This window comes from Mobula birostris, chromosome 20 (genome assembly GCF_030028105.1).
Source record: "Mobula birostris isolate sMobBir1 chromosome 20, sMobBir1.hap1, whole genome shotgun sequence".
In the NCBI taxonomy this organism is placed as follows: Eukaryota; Metazoa; Chordata; class Chondrichthyes; order Myliobatiformes; family Myliobatidae; genus Mobula; species Mobula birostris.
Genome location: NC_092389.1, coordinates 8,046,220 through 8,066,081, shown reverse-complemented (window position 1 = coordinate 8,066,081; position 19,862 = coordinate 8,046,220). Strand labels below are relative to the sequence as shown.

At 41.0% G+C, this 19,862-nt stretch overlaps 1 protein-coding gene across 2 annotated transcripts in view; it reads right to left on the bottom strand.

Moving 5' to 3' along the window:
- Positions 1–383: 383 nt before the first annotated feature.
- LOC140212761 (transmembrane protease serine 13-like) overlaps positions 384–19,862 on the bottom strand; it is a 48,490-nt gene continuing 29,011 nt past the window's right edge. Inside the window, exons 9-13 of one of the 2 annotated variants that reach the window (XM_072283944.1) lie at positions 18,526–18,704; positions 11,133–11,231; positions 8,016–8,158; positions 6,928–7,080; positions 384–5,311 (exon numbers count right to left, since the gene is read on the bottom strand). In XM_072283944.1, coding sequence (XP_072140045.1) covers positions 5,300–5,311; positions 6,928–7,080; positions 8,016–8,158; positions 11,133–11,231; positions 18,526–18,704 — 586 coding nt within the window. In that variant the 3' untranslated portion in view covers positions 384–5,299. The remainder of the gene's footprint in view (positions 5,312–6,927; positions 7,081–8,015; positions 8,159–11,132; positions 11,232–18,525; positions 18,705–19,862) is intronic. The other variant, XM_072283945.1, reaches the window with a different exon arrangement.

Genomic DNA, 19,862 nt, shown 5'->3' with positions numbered 1-19,862 from the left:
TCTAGTATCAATTGTTCGGCGACAATAAAGTATAAAGTATAATTGAAAATGGCAAAGTTGGGAATGAGAGTAGTTTTGCTGTCTGAGTTTACTAAAGGTTATAGAACCAAAGTGGATAAAGTGTTATCATATCGATCAGCCATATGCTAATTGAATGACAGAAAGGTTTTGATAGGCTGGATGGCCTTTGCCCAGTTTAAAAACAGAACTGTGCTACAAATCCTGAGACTAGAAGCCTGGCCAGTGTCTGATATTCCTTTGAAGATCAAGATAAGGGAACAAAAAATGGTCCATTTTAACTGATATAGATTCCTATTACATTTTACCATCTTCTCATTAGTTAACAGAAATATCACCAAATATGAATGAAAATATATCTCACTTTCTATTTTCTGAAGAAAATAACAATTCAATACAGATTCTCAATAATTCCAATAACCCAGTTTTCTTTCCACATTCAAGTTTGATTTCAAATATATTCTGCTTACAAGTTATTGGTGCTCCAGCAATTTTTGCCAACACTAGATGTCAATCAATATTTTCTACACTTCATAAGGAGTCCAAGATCACAATTCTATTGCTTAACTCAACCAATTCTTACCCCTTTCTTTTAAGGAAGAAAGTTTATTTGATTACTTCATTAATCAGAGAGAATAGAAAAAATATATCCAACCAACCATATATAAATAATGTACATGCTTCACATTTGTGGGTAATTTAATACCTTTGAAGACAGGGAGGATGGATTGTGGACGTTTGTGGAGTTGCATTTCAAGACAGGTGATTCACTAGAGAAGTTAGGATTTTTGTTGTGCAAAGGAAATATAGAAAACATAGAAAACATAGAAAATAGGTGCAGGAGTAGGCCATTCGGCCCTTTGAGCCTGCATTGCCATTCAGTATGATCATGGCTGATCATCCAACTCAGAACCCTGTACCAGCCTTCCCTCCATACCCCCTGATCCCTTTAGCCACAAGGGCCATATCTAACTCCCTCTTAAATATAGGCAATGAACTGGCCTCAACTGTTTCCTGTGGCAGAGAATTCCACAGATTCACCACTCTCTGTGTGAAGAAGTTTTTCCTAATCTCGGTCCTAAAAGGCTTCCCCTTTATCCTCAAACTGTGACCCCTCGTTCTGGACTTCCCCAACATCGGGAACAATCTTCCTGCATCTAGCCTGTCCAATCCCTTTAGGATTTTATACGTTTCAATCAGATCCCCCCTCAATCTTCTAAATTCCAACGAGTACAAGCCCAGTTCATCCAGTCTTTCATCATATGAAAGTCCTGCCATCCCAGGAATCAATATTGTAATATATTGTAAGTGTGCGGGAAGGGTTATGTCGCTCCTGCAAAACATAATAGATGCTAGTTCAATGACATTTAAATCTAAGATCGGCAAATTTAGGTTGGCTAAATGTTAGTTAAGATTAGTTTGTTAAGGGTTAGGGTACAATGACTAACAGTCTCTCTGAAAGGCAGAATAAGCTCAAAAGACTGAATATCATATTCATGTTCCTATGTGCCCAATAACCCTTGTCCATGTTAGTTCTTTCACATGCAGATAAGTTGATTTATGTCAAAATCTTTTAAACATTAGCAGTTCGTGTGATGTGAGAGATGTATGTTAGCTCGCAACAAGATGACTTCTCATTGGGAGTGAATTAGGGCTGAATGCATCTCACAAGGAAGGTACTTACCAATCTTCTCAATCACAGAATGTTAGGGAAGTCAAATGAAAGTGCTTGAAGATTAGGCGTTTGGACTGAAGTGGTTTGGAAACCAAATTATGAACCAATAGACTTTAGATCCCTTGTAAACTATACTGAAAAAGCATAATGTTATTTTTCTCCTCTCTCCAGTTCCCTCCTTCCTACTTGTTATCCATCTTCACTGAGGAACTGAAAGTCTGTCTTGGAAATGCATTATAGGTAATATCCCAGGAGTTTCACAATCATGTCAATGGGAATAATAGCACTTTATTGTAAGGCTGGTATTTGGTTTAAATCATTCTCTCTCTCTAATCTGATTTGGATCTAACCCTAATACTAAGCATTAGAGTTGTATTCCTAAAGTATTCACGATGTTCTGTGAACATAGGATATGAAGGGGTGTCAAAACATTACAAACATCTTCAATAGACAAACAAATATTAAGAAAATTGTTCTCAAGCAAACAAAAGAATCATCAAATTCACGAGAGTGATGATCAGTACTGACATTGCATTATTTTTAACATTGATAGAAATACATACATCCGGCTTTCTGCCACATTCAAGGCAGGAAACTGTTAGACAATTATCCTCTCAATAAAATAAAAATACGCAGGAATTAATATCTAGATTGAAAACGTAGGAATTCATATCTAGATTGAAAATATAAGATGCTTGATTTAATCATTCTATTAATCACTTTGGGCATCATCTTAAATCAACTGTTCTCTTAAAATGGGCAGAATACTTTGAGGAAGAACAGAGGCATTTCTGATTCTTAGCAAAACCCTTGACTAGCCTGGAATAAGCCTGGTTATAAACATTGGTTGGCATCAGTTGGGAACAAATATCTAGTGACCTTGCTAAGCTTCTAGCCTTAAGGCCACTATTTCTCCGCCAGGCTGTCTTTATCTAAATACTCACAATCCCGTTCACCCCTCTGCCCTCTGCTCTAGTGCAGAACATCTCCATTTTAAGACTCTAATACTGTTTCTCAAGTATCTCCAAGGCCCATTCCCTACCTGTGTAACCTCTCCCGTCCATAGTACTCAGTGCTCCAGTAACTCTGGCCCATTAATGGCAGCTGTGCTTGCTGTTCCCTGGAACCCATGGTTCTCTCCTTTATGTCATCCTTTCTCTTGCACTCCCTTCTTTCTGAAATTCTACCTCTTTTACCCAATGGTTGCATCCTGAAATTTCCTTATATGTTTTGGTGTTATATTTTTTGTTTTATAATTACCCAATAAATTATCATGGGGCATTTTACAGCATCAACGTGATATAAAAGAGCAAATACTTGTTGTTTTTGTCATGTTTTACCCTTACTTGAGTGCAATATAACATAGAACTGTACAGGCCTTTTGGCCCACAATGTTGTGCTGACCCTTTAACCTATTCTAAAATCTATCTAACCCTTCCCTGCCACATAGCCCTCAATTTTTCTTTTATTCATGTGCCTGTCTAAGAGTCTCCTCTTAAATGTCCCTAGTAGTATCTACCTCTACCACCATCCCTGGTAGTGCATTCCATGCATCCACTACTCTCTGCTTAAAAAAAAACTACTTCTAACATCTCCCCTATACTTCTCTCCAAACACTTTAAAGTTCTGCCCCCTCACACTTGTATGTATGTAATGAAGAAAAACAAAGCTAGAATTGCCTTTGGAGGAGGAAGCTGAAGATTATAATAATGATAGCTCATACACCAATGGAGTAAGAGCAGGACTTGGTCTCACAGAGTGAATTATTGAGTCACAAAGCATGGAGACAGGCCCTCAGGCCCATAGAGTCTGCACCAACCATCAGGCACTTATACTAGACTGATCCCACTTTTTCCTCTCCACATTTCCATTAACTCCCTCAGATGCTACCACTCATGCACACTGTAGGAGCAATTTACATTGGCCAATTAACCCACCAACCTTTTGGCATGTGGTTGGAAGCAGGAACTCCCAGGGGAAAGAACATGCAAACTCCACATAGACAGAATGAATATCAGGGTTGAATGCAATTTACAGAAACGGTGAGGCACCAGTTGTATTGCTGTCTTTTAAATAAAATAAGTATGATCAAGATTCAAAATTAAACTTGGCACGTACCATTCAGCAAGGTTCTGTTATAGACTGTAGAATAAAAGAAAGGGAAAGTCCTTTACCTACAACCAATAGCTTCATTGAAAACCAACATTAAAAAGCCCTAAACTCCCCAAATTTAGTCATATATTTGTTGGTAATGTTTTGTATTTTTCTTTAACAGATTGGCAATCAAGATCCATCAGAAGACACAAATGTGCTTTGATGCTCAGGGAAAATATCGGGACAGAAAGTGATCGGAAACTCAGCCATAATGTTAGATGAAGAAATGCCTTCAGTGGCTTTGTGGCCTATCCCTGCACCCATTTCTTATGTCCTAGTATTCAATTGATAAAAATGTCCTGAAGGAAAGTAGACCTCTCTCCTGCCCCACTCATACACCGCTCACTGATAATTGAACTGAATCGTGTGGTATCCTGGTCTAACCTCCTATGAGTTCCAGGACAAAGCACCCTCAGCCCCAGAGCCAATCTATTCCAAATCTTAGACCACAGGCTTCAGTCAACTGTAATTTTCCGCACTTTGTCCTATATTGGCATAATAGAATTTGAAATGCAGAATCCATTTGATTTAAACTGAGTTTCTGCAACATTTTGAGTAAATTTAGAACAAAATACGCTGGAAGCAGGCTCTGTCCACCCAACTACCCCACTCCCTCCCAGTATTTCTGCTGGTTGCACTCACTTGCAGATCCTTCACGAACCCCTAAAAATGAAACTAGTTCTTCGTCAACAGGATGCTAACAAGCATTTTAAATGGTTTATGAAAGTGATATTTCTAAATTCCTAAGAAGCTGATTGTATTTCAGTAGAACCAGTAAATGGCTCTGTCTATTTCTTAAAATGTATTATTAGATGTTAAAATTAAATTACTATTATTAAAAATACTAACAAAATACTAGCACTTTCAAATTATACTGAGAAGAAGAATGACCTAAAACAAATTTCTTTAAAAATATGTCTTGGTCAATTGCTCTGGTCCATGACAAATTTTGCATTTAATTTTGAATGGGACTTGAAGAAAAAGCACTTCCAAAGAAAACTGCAATTTTAGTTGTAACTTCTGTCTGGATTGCCGATTGACCTACAAGTTAATTTCTGCCCTGGATGTCAAATTGAACCTTTCTGCTGTGACCTCTGGAAGGAGACGCAGCTTTAAACATACAAAGTCCCATCTAATAATCTTGGGCAATCTGAAGGATTTTTCACAATCAAGTAATAAGTGGTGAAAGGTAGACAAAATTGGTTTGATTGAAGATCTGGGTGAAGTGTAGAAGTGTATCACTGGTTGATATTTGCAGAACTCCTCCCTGTGATTGAGTCAATCTGCACCTCACAACCAAAATGAACTCTTCTCGATAGAGACTCCCCGTGCCTAACAAGCCAATGGAAGAAAGTCACCTGCCCAGATGAATGTCTTTAGGAAAAGTGACACAGTCTGGGGCTAATGGTCATGGCTTGTAGCTTCCTGTGTGTTCACTGGCAGACCTTGTTATTACTTGTTACCCTGTAAAGTCAAACACAAGATGTTAAGTTTGGGAAGGATGCAACTTAACATTGCACATTATTAAGGATCAATGACAGTAACTGGCTGTTCATAAAATAGCCCCATTCTTACAGACTGACAATGAATAACTTCCACAATATAATAATTCTGCCATGATTCACTGCAGGCTCAATCGAGAATACTCCCTCCTGTCGTAGACACAGATATCACACTCAATCAGGCACATCTAGCCCAGATATTCAAGGGTGGGTCTATTATTCAGGAGTGTGATGGGTTATTGTAGTTTGGACAGACTCAAAAAATACGGTAGTATCCCACTTGACTGGCATCAAAATGTCCATACTTAATATTAATTCCCTCCTCCATGAGGTTAGTTTGCCGGTTGAGTTGGTGGTGAGGAAGGCAAATGGAATGCTAGCATTCATTTTGAGAGGACTAGAATATAAAAGCAAGGATGTAATGCTGAGGCTTTATAAAGCACTGGTGAGGCCTCACTGAGTATTGTGAGCAGTTTTGGGCCCCTTATCCTAGAAAAGATGCACTGATGTTGAAGAGGGTTCAAAGGAGGTTCATAGAAATGATTCTGGGATTGAAAGGCTTATCACATGAGGAGCATTTGATGGCTCTGGGCCTATACTCACTGGAATTCAGAAGAATGGCGGGGGGAATGGGATTTCATTAAAACCTATCAAATGTTGAAAGACCTTGATAGAGTGGATGTGGAGAGGATGTTTCCTGTGATAGGGGAGTGTGAGACCAGAGGACACAGCCTCAGAATAGAGGGGTGTTCTTTTAGAATGGAGATGAGGAGGAATTTCTTTAGCCAGAGAGTGGTGAATCTGTGGAATTCATAGCCACAGACGGCTGTGGAGGCCAAGTCACTGGGTATAATTAAGGCAGAGGTTGATGGATTCTTGATTAGTCAGGGCATGAAGGGATATAGGGAGAAGGCAGGAGATTGGGGCTGAGAGAGAAAAGGATCAGCCATGAAATTCTGCTCCTATATTTCATGGTCTATGGTCTTATGATCCATGACTTAATGTGGCCTCAGTGGGCACCATCTACAAAGTCCACTGCCTCAACTCACCAAGATTTCTTCAAAAGTTTTTTGAGACCTAGCTATTCTACTTGGAAAAGCACTGGTGCATTGGGTACATAGGAATACCACCATCTGCAAATTGCTGTCCACATCTCACACCACCCTAACTTGGAAATACATTGCTGAGTATCCTCACTGGCCTAAATTCCTTAACCTTAAGCCTGAGAACAGCAAGGATGCATCTCCAACACAAAGATATTCATTCTACACCTTGCCATTATAACCAAACTCACACCAAGTCCCATACAGTATGCTCTCCGACTATCATTAGTTCTTGACATGTCAGCAGCTTGATATTAAACAAAAAAAACTCAAGAACTTGCTTACTTTAACCTCATTCAGATCTGTTCTTTCTCTATTTATCCAGTCCTTGCCTTTCACACTCCAGAATTTTCTTCACCCAGCCATTGTTCTGTTAAAAATGCTAGGCTAGTTTATGATATTGAAAGGCTTCATAATAGAAGATTGTTTTTTGTCACAAAATGTGAACAACCATGGAAATGAGTGCCATAGTTACCTCCATTTGTGTGAAGATCCAGTCTGTGAATTGCGTCACCCGTGTATAAACACCTGGCCTGTTTACCCGAGCACAGCCAATACCCCAGCTTGTAATTCCAGCTAGGTAATAGGTTCCAGACACCTCACATGCCAGAGGCCCACCACTGTCACCCTGGGGTTTAAAAAGAACATTTTTGCAGTTAGACTTAAGGTGGTAGGAGCACGGATCTCAGGTTCAGGGAGAGCATTGGGGGTTGTTTACAACATATTAGCCATTTATTCCACATTGAAATGATGGGAAGTTTAACCTTATATTCTTAACATAAGAGATTCTGTAGATGCTGGAAATCCAGAGTAACACACAAAACGCTAGAGGAATTCAGCAGGTCAGGCAGCATCTATGTAGGGGAACAAATAGTTGACGTTTCAAGTCGAGGCTCTTCATCAGGACTTGGTGAAAGATCTTGGCCCGAAACATAAACTGTTTATTCCTCTCCATAGATGCTGCCTGACCTGCTGAGCTCCCCCAGCATTTTGTGTGTGTTAATCTTATATTTAAATTGTGGAATGTGATGGCCTTTTTCAAGGAATCGTAGAGTTGTTTTTCATACAGCCCTTTTCATCTTTGGATGAAGGTTGGAATAAAGATTAGAGGCAGGATCTATTTATCGAACAGAACACAGAACAGTACAACAGTCCCTGGAATTGCAGCCATTGTCTGCCATGACTCAGTGGGGTGGCACTCCCTCACCTCCGAGCTAGATGATTGGGTTTCATATCCCACTCTGAAGACTTAAACTCAAATTCCAGACACTCCAAACCAGTGCTGCGGGAGTTCTCTGCTAACTGTGGTTGCAGATTTTGCATGAGTTATTGACCCAAGGCACCTTAAAGCATTTCACTTCCCTTGCAATAACATGTTACCATTTCAAGGAATGTCTGCCCCTGTGAATGAGATCACTAACAAACAGTTAGTGTCCCCTCCCCCCTACAGTAATCAGCAGCTGGACAATGATCAGACGCAATTTACTTGACACTGTGATTGCCATCATAATGGACCTCCAGCTCATCAGTCCAATACAGATTCCAATCCTGGGCCACTCGCACCTGACATGAATCGACTCCCCCGGAGAGGTTGCCAGCGCAGATCATGCGATCTGTTATAAGTCCACCGTAGCTGCTTCTCTGGTTACAGGTCGCTCTATCGATTATGTTAACACGAGCTTCCAGAAGGGTGTTGGAGACTGAGGCTGAAATGCATTACACAAGGTGTTAAACTCAAGTGGGGCAGGTGGGGGTGGGATGGAGCAAACATCCAGTTTTAAGTTTGCTTCAGACAATTGAGGTAAAGTTATTATGCCAAATGTCACAACCAAATGTTAAGTAATAAGCTACAAAATCAATAAAAGATATATTATACAAGAAGAGCTACAGGCATTTTCACCACACCTTTAATAAATCCGAACAAACCTAGAGCATTCACAATAAAATTAAGTAATTAAAACTGTTGGCCACAGAAAATGATATGAGGACATTATCAAAAACCTGACTAATAAGGAATGTTTCAAAGGGGAAAGAGAAAGACTTTTGACTGCTTTTAGCAGGATGTCAGGTATGGAGCAACACAAGAATCTACAGGGTGTACAGAGATGAAGGGAATATAAACCCCACTATCCAGGTTAAACTCTTTTCTCGTTATTACCATCAGGCAGGAGGTACAGAAGCCTTAGGTCCCACACCACCAGGTTCAGAAACAATTACAGGTCCACCTTCACTAATCCAACTACCTGTAATCCGGTTCCTTCGATAATCTGGCACTGATTATGCTTAATGTGATCCTTCTGTAATCTGGCACTCCTCGGGTCCCAATGGTGCTGGATTAGTGAAGGTCGACCTGTATTACCCTTCAACCACTGGGCTTCTGAACCAGCGTTGGCTCACCTCAACTCTGAACTGATCACTGAACACAACCTATGGACTCATTTTCAAGGACTCTACAACTCATGTTCTCAGTTTTTTTTTTGTTTGTTCATTTATTTATTATTTGCACTATTTGTCTTCTCTTGCACATTGGTTGTTTGTCAGTCTTTGCTTATGTATGGTTTTTCATAAATTCTATTTCATTTCTTTATTTTTATGTGAATGCCCACAAGAAAGTAAATCGCAGGGTAGTATATGGTGACATATATGTAGTTTGATAATAAACTTATTTTGAACATTTCTTTTACTTACATGTGGAAAGGTGTTATAACTAAAGTTCTCAGTTCCGAATTCACTAATGCTGTTCATGCCCTGACAAGAACTGCTGGCCAAAAGTCAAGGGGGGGAGCGGTGTTACTACAATAAGAACTTCAGCTCTTTGCCCTTCCTTCCTAATGAAGAAGCAATAGGCAAGAGGATGACCCACACAAAAAAAGCAGGAATGTTGGGGAGCCTAATTAAAACAGCTGCCTTACTTTTCTCAAATCAAATCCCATGAAGGAATGAACAATATTTGTTTTAGAGTCATAGACCACTATGGCACAGAAACAGGCCCTTCAGCCCATCTAGTCCATGTTGAACTGTGATTCTGCTATCGACCTGCACCTGAACCATAGCCCTCCATACCCCTCCCATCCATGTACTTATCTAAACTTCTCTTAAATGTTCCAATCAAACCTGCACCCAGCACTTCCACTGGCAGCTCGATCCACACTTGCACTATCCTCTGGAGAAGAAGTTCTCCCTTACGTTCCCCTTAAATATTTCACCTTTTACCCTTAACCTACGACTTCTAGTTCTAGTCTCACCCAACATCAGTGGAAAAAGCATGTTTGCATTTACCCATTGTATACCCCTCATAATTTTGTATACATCAATCAAATTTCCCCTCATTCTACGAGGAATAACGTCCCACCATATTTAACCTTTCCCTATAACTCATTTCCTCCAAGTCCCAGCAATATCCCCGTACATTTTCACTGTACTCTTTCAAACTTGTTTACATCTTTCCTGTAGGTAGGTGACCAAAACTGCACACAATACTCCAAATTAAGCCTCACCAATGTCTTATACAACTTCAACATAACATCCCATCTTCTGTACTCAATACTTTGATTTATGAAGGCCAATGTGCCAAAAGCTTTCTTTATGACCCTGTCTACCCGTGACGCCACTTTCAAAGAATTATGGATCTGTATTCTCAGATCCCTTTGTTCTACTGCACTCCTCAGTGCCCTACCATTCATTGCATGAGTCTTACCCTGGTTTGCCCTCCCAAAATGCAACCCCTCACTCCTCATGACTGTGGTAAATTCCAACTGCCATTTTTCAGCCCATTTTTTCAACTGGTCCGGATCCCACTGCTAGCTTTAGTAGCTTTCCTCGATGTCCACTACACCCCCAGTCTTGGTGTAATCCACACATTTTCAGGCGGGTTGAGCAATCTGGTGCTTTGCAGTCTCTGAGGGAGTTCGGTGAGGTTTTGAGCGGAGTGTGCGGCCTGGAAGCCAAGAAACCTGGAGATAGGGCGCGAGCTCATGATCAACTCCATTTCTTGCCGATCAAATCATCAAGCAAGATTGAAATCAACGAGGACTAGAGTGGAAGGCAAGAGGGTGTTCAGCGCCACCTGCCTGCATTTGACCAGTCTCTCTCTCTCTCCCTATCGCTCGATGCTGGCGGAGGATTAATCGACGTGGTTTGTGGATTGGACTCTGCAGTTTATGTTTATGTTCTGGTTATTCCTTTGTTATTGCTGTTTTGCACAGTTTTGATCAGGACAGACTGGCTCTGCGGCCTGCGGTCAATAAATGGCACAATGCTAAATTGAGCTGAACTAGACTGCTTCAATAACCGTGGTTTTGATGCTATATATTCTGTGCGTTTTCTGCTTTTTTTTGCCGCATGCGCAATTTGTTCTTTTGTTTTTGCGCGTTGGGTGTTTGATGTTTTCTTTGACCGGGTTCCATAGTGTTTCTTTGTTTCATGGCTGTCTATAGGAAGAAGAATCTTAAGGTTGTATACTGCAGAAATACTTTCGTAATAAATGTATTTTGAATCTTTGGAGTTTGCTGATCCAGTTTACCACATTATCATCCAAATCATTAACATACTGTAGATGACAAACAGCAATGGATCCAGCACCATTTTGGCTAATTAAAGTCACTGTGCTAAATTACATTCACAGCACAGGGGAACAAAGCTCCCCAGTGCTTTGATGCCTTCAGAGACACCCTTACTTACTTGCACTCTCCTCTACGCGACCAAATCCTGTAATCCAACAAGGCGTTCCACCTGTGAATTCCTGATTGTAGGATGGCAAACAGACAGGTCTAACTTTATCTGGAAAACAGATGATGTCTGTCACTACACGAAAGATAATTAGAGTGATTTTACACACGTGCACATTCAGGATGACTCATAGGGAATTTAAGTGGCTTTTCTCTAGGCCTCAACACTAGAGACCACCATTCTATATTCGAATGGGCTGCTCTGGGCTACGTGTCTATGGACTCACTTTCCTTTTGAATGCTGTTGCTTCCTTTTATTGTTTGCATGATTTGTGTTTTTTTTCCTCTCTCTGTGCATTGTGTTTGTTGCTTTTTTTAAATGGGCTCTTTTGGGTTTCTTGCTTTGTGGCTGTCTGTAAGGAGACGAATCTCAAGGTTATATAACGTATACATACTTTGACAATAAATATACTTTGAATTATGAACTCCAATCTACAAATTTCTATTTGTAGCTTCATGTTGTAAGATTGAAGGAGAGCATTTGTTCTTCAGTCCCGTGAATGCTGACAAGAATTTGGGTGTCATAGAGTAAAGGGGTTGGAAAGTGGTCGGGGCTCAGGCTAGTAAGCAGTTCTGGGAAGATTGTTGAAGATGATGTGAGGGTTGTTTGGCAAGGTTCAATGAGGGTGAGGGAGGTGATGTCAGTGTGTGTTGGTGGTGGTCATCAGTCATTGCATCGGGTGTGGAAACTTGGTAGTGAGGGCACCCTGAGTGTTGAGGGAACTAGGCCAGTTTGTATGGAGAGTGGAGTTGTTATGATGATAGGGAGACATAAGCTTAATGTGGGATGAGGCAATTCATCCAAGGATGAACTGTATCCTGGGGAAAGGTAATTTCTCAGGGATATTGGAGCTGCTTTCCAATAATGGGAGAGTTTAGGACCAGAGGGCACCAGAGAATATAAGGATGTCCCCTTCGAACAGAGGTGAGGAGGAATTTCTTCAGCCAGAGTGTGGAACTTTTGCCACTGGTGGCTGTGGAGGCCAAGTCAATAGATATACAAACCCCATTTCCAGAAAAGTTGGGATATTTTCCAAAATGCAATAAAAACAAAAATCTGTGATATGTTAATTCACGTGAACCTTTATTTAACTGACAAAAGTACAAAGAAAAGATTTTCAATAGTTTTACTGACCAACTTAATTGTATTTTGTAAATATACACAAATTTAGAATTTGATGGCTGCAACACACTCAACAAAAGTTGGGACAGAGTTAAAATAAGATTGAAAAGTGCACAGAATATTCAAGTAACACCGGTTTGGAAGAATCCACATTAAGCAGACTAATTGGTAGCAGGTGAGGTATCATGACTGGGTATAAAAGTAGCGTCCATCAAAGGCTCGGTCTTTGCAAGCAAGGATGGGTCGTGGCTCACCCCTTTGTGCCAAAGTTCTGAGAGAATTGTTAGTCAGTTCAAAAGGAACATTTCTCAACGCAAGATTGCAGAGAATTTAGGTCTTTCAACATCTACGGTACATAATATTGTGAAAAGATTCAGAGACATCTCAGTGCGTAAAGGGCAAGGTTGGAAACCACTGTTGAATGTGCGTGATCTTCGAGCCCTCAGGCGGCACTGCCTAAGAAACCGTCATGCTATTGTGACAATTATAGCCACCTGGGCTCGGGAGTACTTTGGAAAACCATTGTCACTCAACACAGTCCGTCGCTGCATCCAGAAATGCAACTTGAAACTGTATTACGCAAGGAGGAAGCCATACATCAACTCTATGCAGAAACGCCGGCGAGTTCTCTGGGCCTGAACTCATCTCAGATGGACCAAAAGACTATGGAACCATGTGCTGTGGTCAGATGAGTCCACATTTCAGCTAGTTTTTGGAAAAAATGGGTGTCCAGTTCTCCGTGCCAAAGATGAAAATGACCATCCAGATTGTTATCAGCGAAAGGTGCAAAAGCCAGCATCTGTGATGGTATGGGGGTGCATCAGTGCCCACGGCATGGGTGAGTTGCATGTATGTGAAGGTACCATTGACTCTGAGGCGTACATTAGGATTTTAGAGAGACATATGTTGCCATCAAGGCGATATCTCTTCCCGGGATGTCCATGCTTATTTCAGCAGGACAATGCCAGACCACATTCTGCACAGGCTACAACAGCGTGGCTTTGTAGACACAGAGTGCGTGTGCTTGACTGGCCTGCTGCCAGTCCAGATCTATCTGCTATTGAAAATGTATGGCGCATCATGAAGAGGAGAATCAGACAACAGAGACCACGGACTGTTGAGCAGCTGAAGTCTTATATCAAGCAAGAATGGACAAAATTTCCAATTGCAAATCTACTACAATTAGTATCCTCAGTTCCAAAACGATTAAAAAGTGTTATTAAAAGGAAAGGTGATGTAACACAATGGTAAACATGCCTCTGTCCCAACTTTTGTTGAGTGTGTTGCAGCCATCAAATTCTAAATATGTGTATGTTTACAAAGTACAATTAAGTTGGTCAGTAAAACTATTGAAAATCTTTTCTTTGTACTTTTGTCAGTTAAATAAATGTTCATGTGAACTAACGTATCACAGATTTTTGTTTTTATTGCATTTTGGAAAATATCCCAACTTTTCTGGAAATGGCATTTGTATTTGAAGGGTTGAGAGGGATAATAAATCAGCCATGATGGAATGATAGTCCGAATGGCCTAATTCTGCTCCTATGTCTTATGTCTTATGGTTTCCAATATTATGCTGGGTTCTGTACAGGGAGCCCTAGCTGTAAATAAACAGACTTCACAGGCGCATTTAAAGGTTTCTTTTGCACCAGCGGTCTGAAAAAGTCTAGGTATGCAATGTCTGGCATTGGAATGTCACTGTGCATATCCGTGCTCTCCATGCATGATACATCAGCAGCATGCAGGAGCATTGTAAATTTTACATCCACACACACCCTTGGTGATAAACACGGGTATAACTTAGAAGGATACATTCAACAGCCCCTCCACTGCTCTTCCCATGAGTATGAAAATTTGCTTGAAATATTAATAATTGATATAATATTACTAAAGTACTAAAGACCTGTGCTGATCAACTGGATGGAGTGTTCACCGATATCTGGTGAATCTCACTTTGGCAGTCTGAGGTATCCACCTTCTTCAGGCAGGCTTCATTTATACCGGTGCCTAAGAAGAACATGGTAACTTGCCTCAATGACTATCGTCCAGTAGCACTTACATCCATTATGATGACGAAGGGTCTCGGCCTGAAACGTCGACTGCACCTCTTCCTACAGATGCTGCCTGGCCTGCTGCGTTCACCAGCAACTTTGATGTGTGTTGCTTCCATTATGATGAAGTGTTTTGAGAGATTGGTGATGAAACATATGAACTCCTGCCTGAGAAATGACTTGGATTCTCTCCAATTTGCCTATCGTCACATCAGGTCAACAGCAGATGCCATTTCATTGGCTTTTCACTTAATCCTAGAACGTCTGGATAGCAAAAATGCATACATCAGGATGCTCTTTATTGATTACAGCTCAGCATTAATTCCCTCAAAACTAATCAATAAGATTCCAGACCTTGGCCTGAATACCTCCTTGTGCAAATGGATCCTTGATTTCCTCACTTACAGATCCTAGTCAGTTTGGATTTGCAACAACATCTCCTCCACAATATCCATCATCACAGCTTCACCACTTGCTTTACACTTATGACTGTGAGGCTAAGCACGGCTCCAATGCTATATTTAAGTTTGCTGACAACACTACTGTCATTGGCTGAATCTTCAGACTTCCAGTTTCTGAAGAAGATGGCACCAGTGAACAATGTGACCAAAGGCAACATCCTTCAGACAGTTCACAAAACTACTTCTTTCACTTCTTTTACATTTTCTTTTTCTTTCAAATATGATTCTACTAATATTGGAGCCTGTGATTTACTTTTTTTTGATGTGTTTTGGGCCAATAGCGCGATCTGGCGCCTTGTGGTCATCAAGGGACTTCTGTGAGGTTTCGAGCGAAATGAGCAGCCTAGAGGCCAAGAAGCCTGGAGACAGGGCACAAGCCCATGATCAGCTCCATTTCTCACCAATACCGCTGATTAAAGCAGCAAGCAAGATTGAAATCAACAAGGACAAGAGCGGAAGGCGAGCGGGTGTTCGGTGCCAAATGTCTGGGTTTGACTGGACTCTCTTTCCCTTTTGCTCACTGTTGCCAGAGGAAGTTGGCTGCATTCGACCTGTCTCTCTCTTGCTTGTTGCTCCCAGAGGAAGATGCCTGCATTCGATCATCTCTCTCTTCGTCTTGCTTGATGTTGCCCTAGGGTGTTGCCAGAGTCTTGGATCTTGGGTAAGGTTTAAGTGACACTGTGGTTCACATGGTGATGTGATTTTGGTTTCTGGTTGCTCTCTCAGTATTGTCAAGGATCCCATCCATCCATTCAACATCCTTTTAGACATCCTCTTTGACACCACGTTACCATGGGGCAGAACGGTAGTGTAGTGGTTAGCACAACGCTTTACAGTACCATTGACCTGGGTTCAATTCCCAATGCTGCCTGTAAGAAGCTTGTACCTTCTCCCCGTGACTGTGTGGATTTCCTCTGGGTGATCCGGTTTCCTCCCACAGTCCAAAGACCTACCAGTTGGTAGGTTAATTGATTATTCAAAGATTCAAGTACATTTATTATCAAAGAATATAAATTGTGCAACCTTTGCAAAGCAAGAAACCCAAAAGAACCTGATTTAAAAACACAGAGACCAAATCCCAGTGCGCACAGAGAAAGAGAAAAAAACACAAATTATGCATACAATAGAATTGGGCAACAGCAACAGCGTTCCAAACCAAATTGAGTCCTTAGATCTAAATCCCCAGAGCAGCCCGGAGTAGGCCCAAAGCCTCAGTATTCAGTTCATCATATTAGCGGGGCAAATTGCCGCTAAGTTCACAGACAAGAAGGACGGCAGCCGGCGGCAGTCTCACAGTCTTAGCGTTGCAGGGAAAGGAGCCCCCAGACCATGTGGGCCTGCGTTGAAATTGCCCAAACAGCAGATCCTATGCCACATTAGGACCCCAGCTCTGTCACAGTGAATTGCTCTGGGTCTAGATTTTGCTGCTGAAGAAACTGTTCTCAATCTCTCCTAATCAGCCCAGAGTGATCCAATTTTGCCTAACTCTCAAAACCTTGCCTTTCCAGTCTATCTGGGCTGGCGTTTAAATTGTCCAGATAGCGGATCGTGCCTTGCATTAAGATCTGGGCCTAGAACACTTCGCCCAGCAATTCACTTCAGCCCTAGATTTTGCTGCCGAAGAAGCCATTCTCGACCTCTCCAAATCGGCTTGGTGCCTAGAGCGACCTACCCACGCTCCAGGGTAGTTGGATAGCCATCAGAACTCCTCTGCCTCGTCTTTTCAACTCCGAATCGATCACTCCAACCAGCAAGGCTCCAAATCCAAGTGCACCGATTTTGCAGTGCATCTCGAATTCACTTTGCCCTCACTCACTGCTTCATTGTTTGTGGCAATAGTTCACCACAAATTACTTTTAAAAAGTTTAATTAGTAATGCTTTTAATCGAGTTCCTTTGCTTTTGAACTTCTAGTAAGCTGTCGCACGTCTTCAATAGTGACATCTTAAACCGGTTATCGTAAATTGTCCCATGATTAGGCTAGGATTAAATTGGGGGATTGCTGGACAGCGTAGATCAAAGGTCCGAAGGGCCTACTCCGCACTGTATCTTAATAAAAAAAAAACTTTCTACCATTAGGCAGGAGACTCTGATGCATAAAGACAGGATGGGAAACAGCTTCTTCCCTCAGATCATTAGGCTTCTGAACTCTGCCACATCCCATTCGAAGTGTCACCGGATAATTTGTACTGTACCCTACAATATTTAATTTATGCACTTTACTTTGTTTATTTTTGTGTAATTCATTTGTAGATTTCATCCTAAGGTATTGTGTGTGATATGTGTGTTATGTGTACTACTGTGCTTTACACTCTAGTTCAGAGAAACATTGTCCCATTTGATAGTATACATGTATATACTTAAGTGACAATAAACGTGTCTAGACTTTTTGTTGCCATTTTGTGCGGATTTGATCAGGGCGGACTGGTGCAGCAGCTTGCAGACTGAACAAAATAGCATTAAATTGAACTGAACTGAAGTAAACTGAATATTAGTGGACTGCTTTGATGACTTTGTAGTTTGATGTTTTATATTCTGTGCTTTTTACTTATTTTTCACCATTTGCGTGATTTGTTCTTTTATTTTTGCTTTGTTTTGTGGCTGTCTGCGGGAAGACAAATCCCGGTATTGTATACTGCATAAATAAATGTACTTCGAATCTTGAATCTAAAGGACGGAGATTGGAAATCTGGCTGAGTGGTGCCACAACAACAATCTCTCACTCAATGTCAGCAAGACCAAGGAGCTGATTATTGACCAGGAGGAAGAAACCGGAGGTCCATGAACTAGTCCTCATCGGGGGATCAGAGGTGGAGAGGATTAGTGACTCTAAATTCCTTGGTGTTATAATTTCAGAGGATCAATCCTGGGTTCAGCACGTAAGTGGAATTACGAAGAAAGCCCGGTAGCGCCTCTACTTCCTTAGAAGTTTGCGAAGGTTCGGCATGACACTTTGTAGGAAGTCCTTGAATGGAAAGTCTTACAAAAAGTAGTGGATATGGCCCAATCTATCACGGGTAAAGCCTTCCTCACCACTAAGTACATATACACGGAGCACTGTCGTAGGAAAGCAGCATCCATCATCAGGGACCCCCACCACCCAGGTAATGCTCTCTTCTTGCTGCTGACGTCAGGAAGAAGGTACAGGAGCCCCAGGACTCACACCATCAGGTTCAGGAACATTTATTACCCCTCAACCATCAGGCTCCTGAACCAGAGGGGATGACTTCACTCACCCTCACTTCCCCCATCACTGAACTATTCCCACAACCTATGGACTCACTTTCAAGGACTCTTCATCTCATGTTCTCGATATTTATTGCTTATTTATTTATTATTATTATTATTTCTTTTTTTTTTGTACTTGCATAGTTGGTTGTCTTTTGCACATTTGTTGTTTGTCTGTCCTGTTGGGTGCGGTCTTTCATTCATTCTATCGCGTTTCTTGGATTTACTGAGTATGCCCGCAAGAAAACGAAATTAATCCCAGGGTTGTATATGGTGACATGTATGTACATTGATAATAAATTTACTTTGAATTTAATAATCAAATTGATCTAGGATTGCAACTGGGTATTTCAAAAATTAACTATAAATGGATCGTTACACCAATGCTCAATCTGTAAACAGCAGATTGTTATTGCAGCACACTGTTAAAATAATGAAACAGTATGATATTGGTCTTAGCCTAATGGCCTCAACAAAACATTACCTGTTATCTCCAGTGGGTGGGTAAGCTTCATTAAAGCAATATCATTATCATTGTTGTCTCTGTTGTAGTTCTCGTGAGTGATGATTTTTGAGACAAATCTCAAAGTGGCGCTTGAGAGCTGGTGTAGTGAAATGAAGCCACTGTACACTTTCCAATTGGATGGGTTAAGTGCTTCCTCACTGCAATGAAATAAATGATTTTGGTTACAAAAGCTATGAGTGTGTCTCTCCCTGGCTTATTCCCACTTCTCTCACCCCAGTCTGGCTGACTGCAATGGCAAGCAGCATGGAAACAGATCCCCAAACTGGCAAGGCTTCATTTGTCCTGTCAAGTACTCCAATGACATTACTAAAGCCCTATTCTATAATTTTATCCCAAGGACTGAGCAAGATGTCAGTAATATTATCTCCACCATGGATCAAAGGCCACGAAGCAAAGGTTTGACATGTTCTTAGACCATTTTCTTGTGGAACCAAGTGGAAATGGGAACAATACTCCAGCCTTGGGCGTATCCTCTACTGGAGGAGATAGAACGTAAGAATCAGGAGCAGGCATCTGCCCCTCAAGAATGTTCTTCCATTTAATAAGATCGTGATTGATCAGGACTTGGCCTCAATGCCACTTTACTACTCTCTACTCATACCCCTTCATTCCTTTGTAATTTATATTTTTCCATATCTCCATATCTTTCTGGAGTAGAGAATTCCAGAGATTCACAAACCTCTGGGAGAATAAGTTCTTCTTCATAATCCATCTGAAATAGGCAATCTGTTTATTCTGAAACTATCCCTTTAGTTTTAGATATCAGCACTCAGAGAAACACATTCCCACTTCCATCCTGTCAAACCTCCTTAGAACCTTTATGTTTCAATAATGCCACTTCTCATTCTATTCTATAACCTTTCTTCATCCACCAGCTACTTCATCCCAGGAAACAACATAGGAAACCTTCTCTGTCCTGCCTGAAATGGATATACATCCTTACATATGGAGATAGAGACTGTATACACTATTTTAGGGGTGGTCTCACCAGTGCCCTGTAAAATTGCATCAGAATCTCTCCATGCTACTACAATAAGTGTCACCATTCATTCAGCCACTCAAATCACTTGTGGCATTTACAATGATCCTTTTTATGTTTCACGTGCTATGGCCCTCAGATCTCTTATTGCAACATTTTGTAGTCTCACTCTGTTTAAATAATAATTTGCTTCTTTTTTTCATTCTTCTTTCCAAAGTTTTCTCATCTAATACTCCATCTAGCAAATTCTTGCTCACTCACTTAACCTATACAATATTCCCTCTAATTTGAAATCTGTGTGGCGCTTTAATAAAAC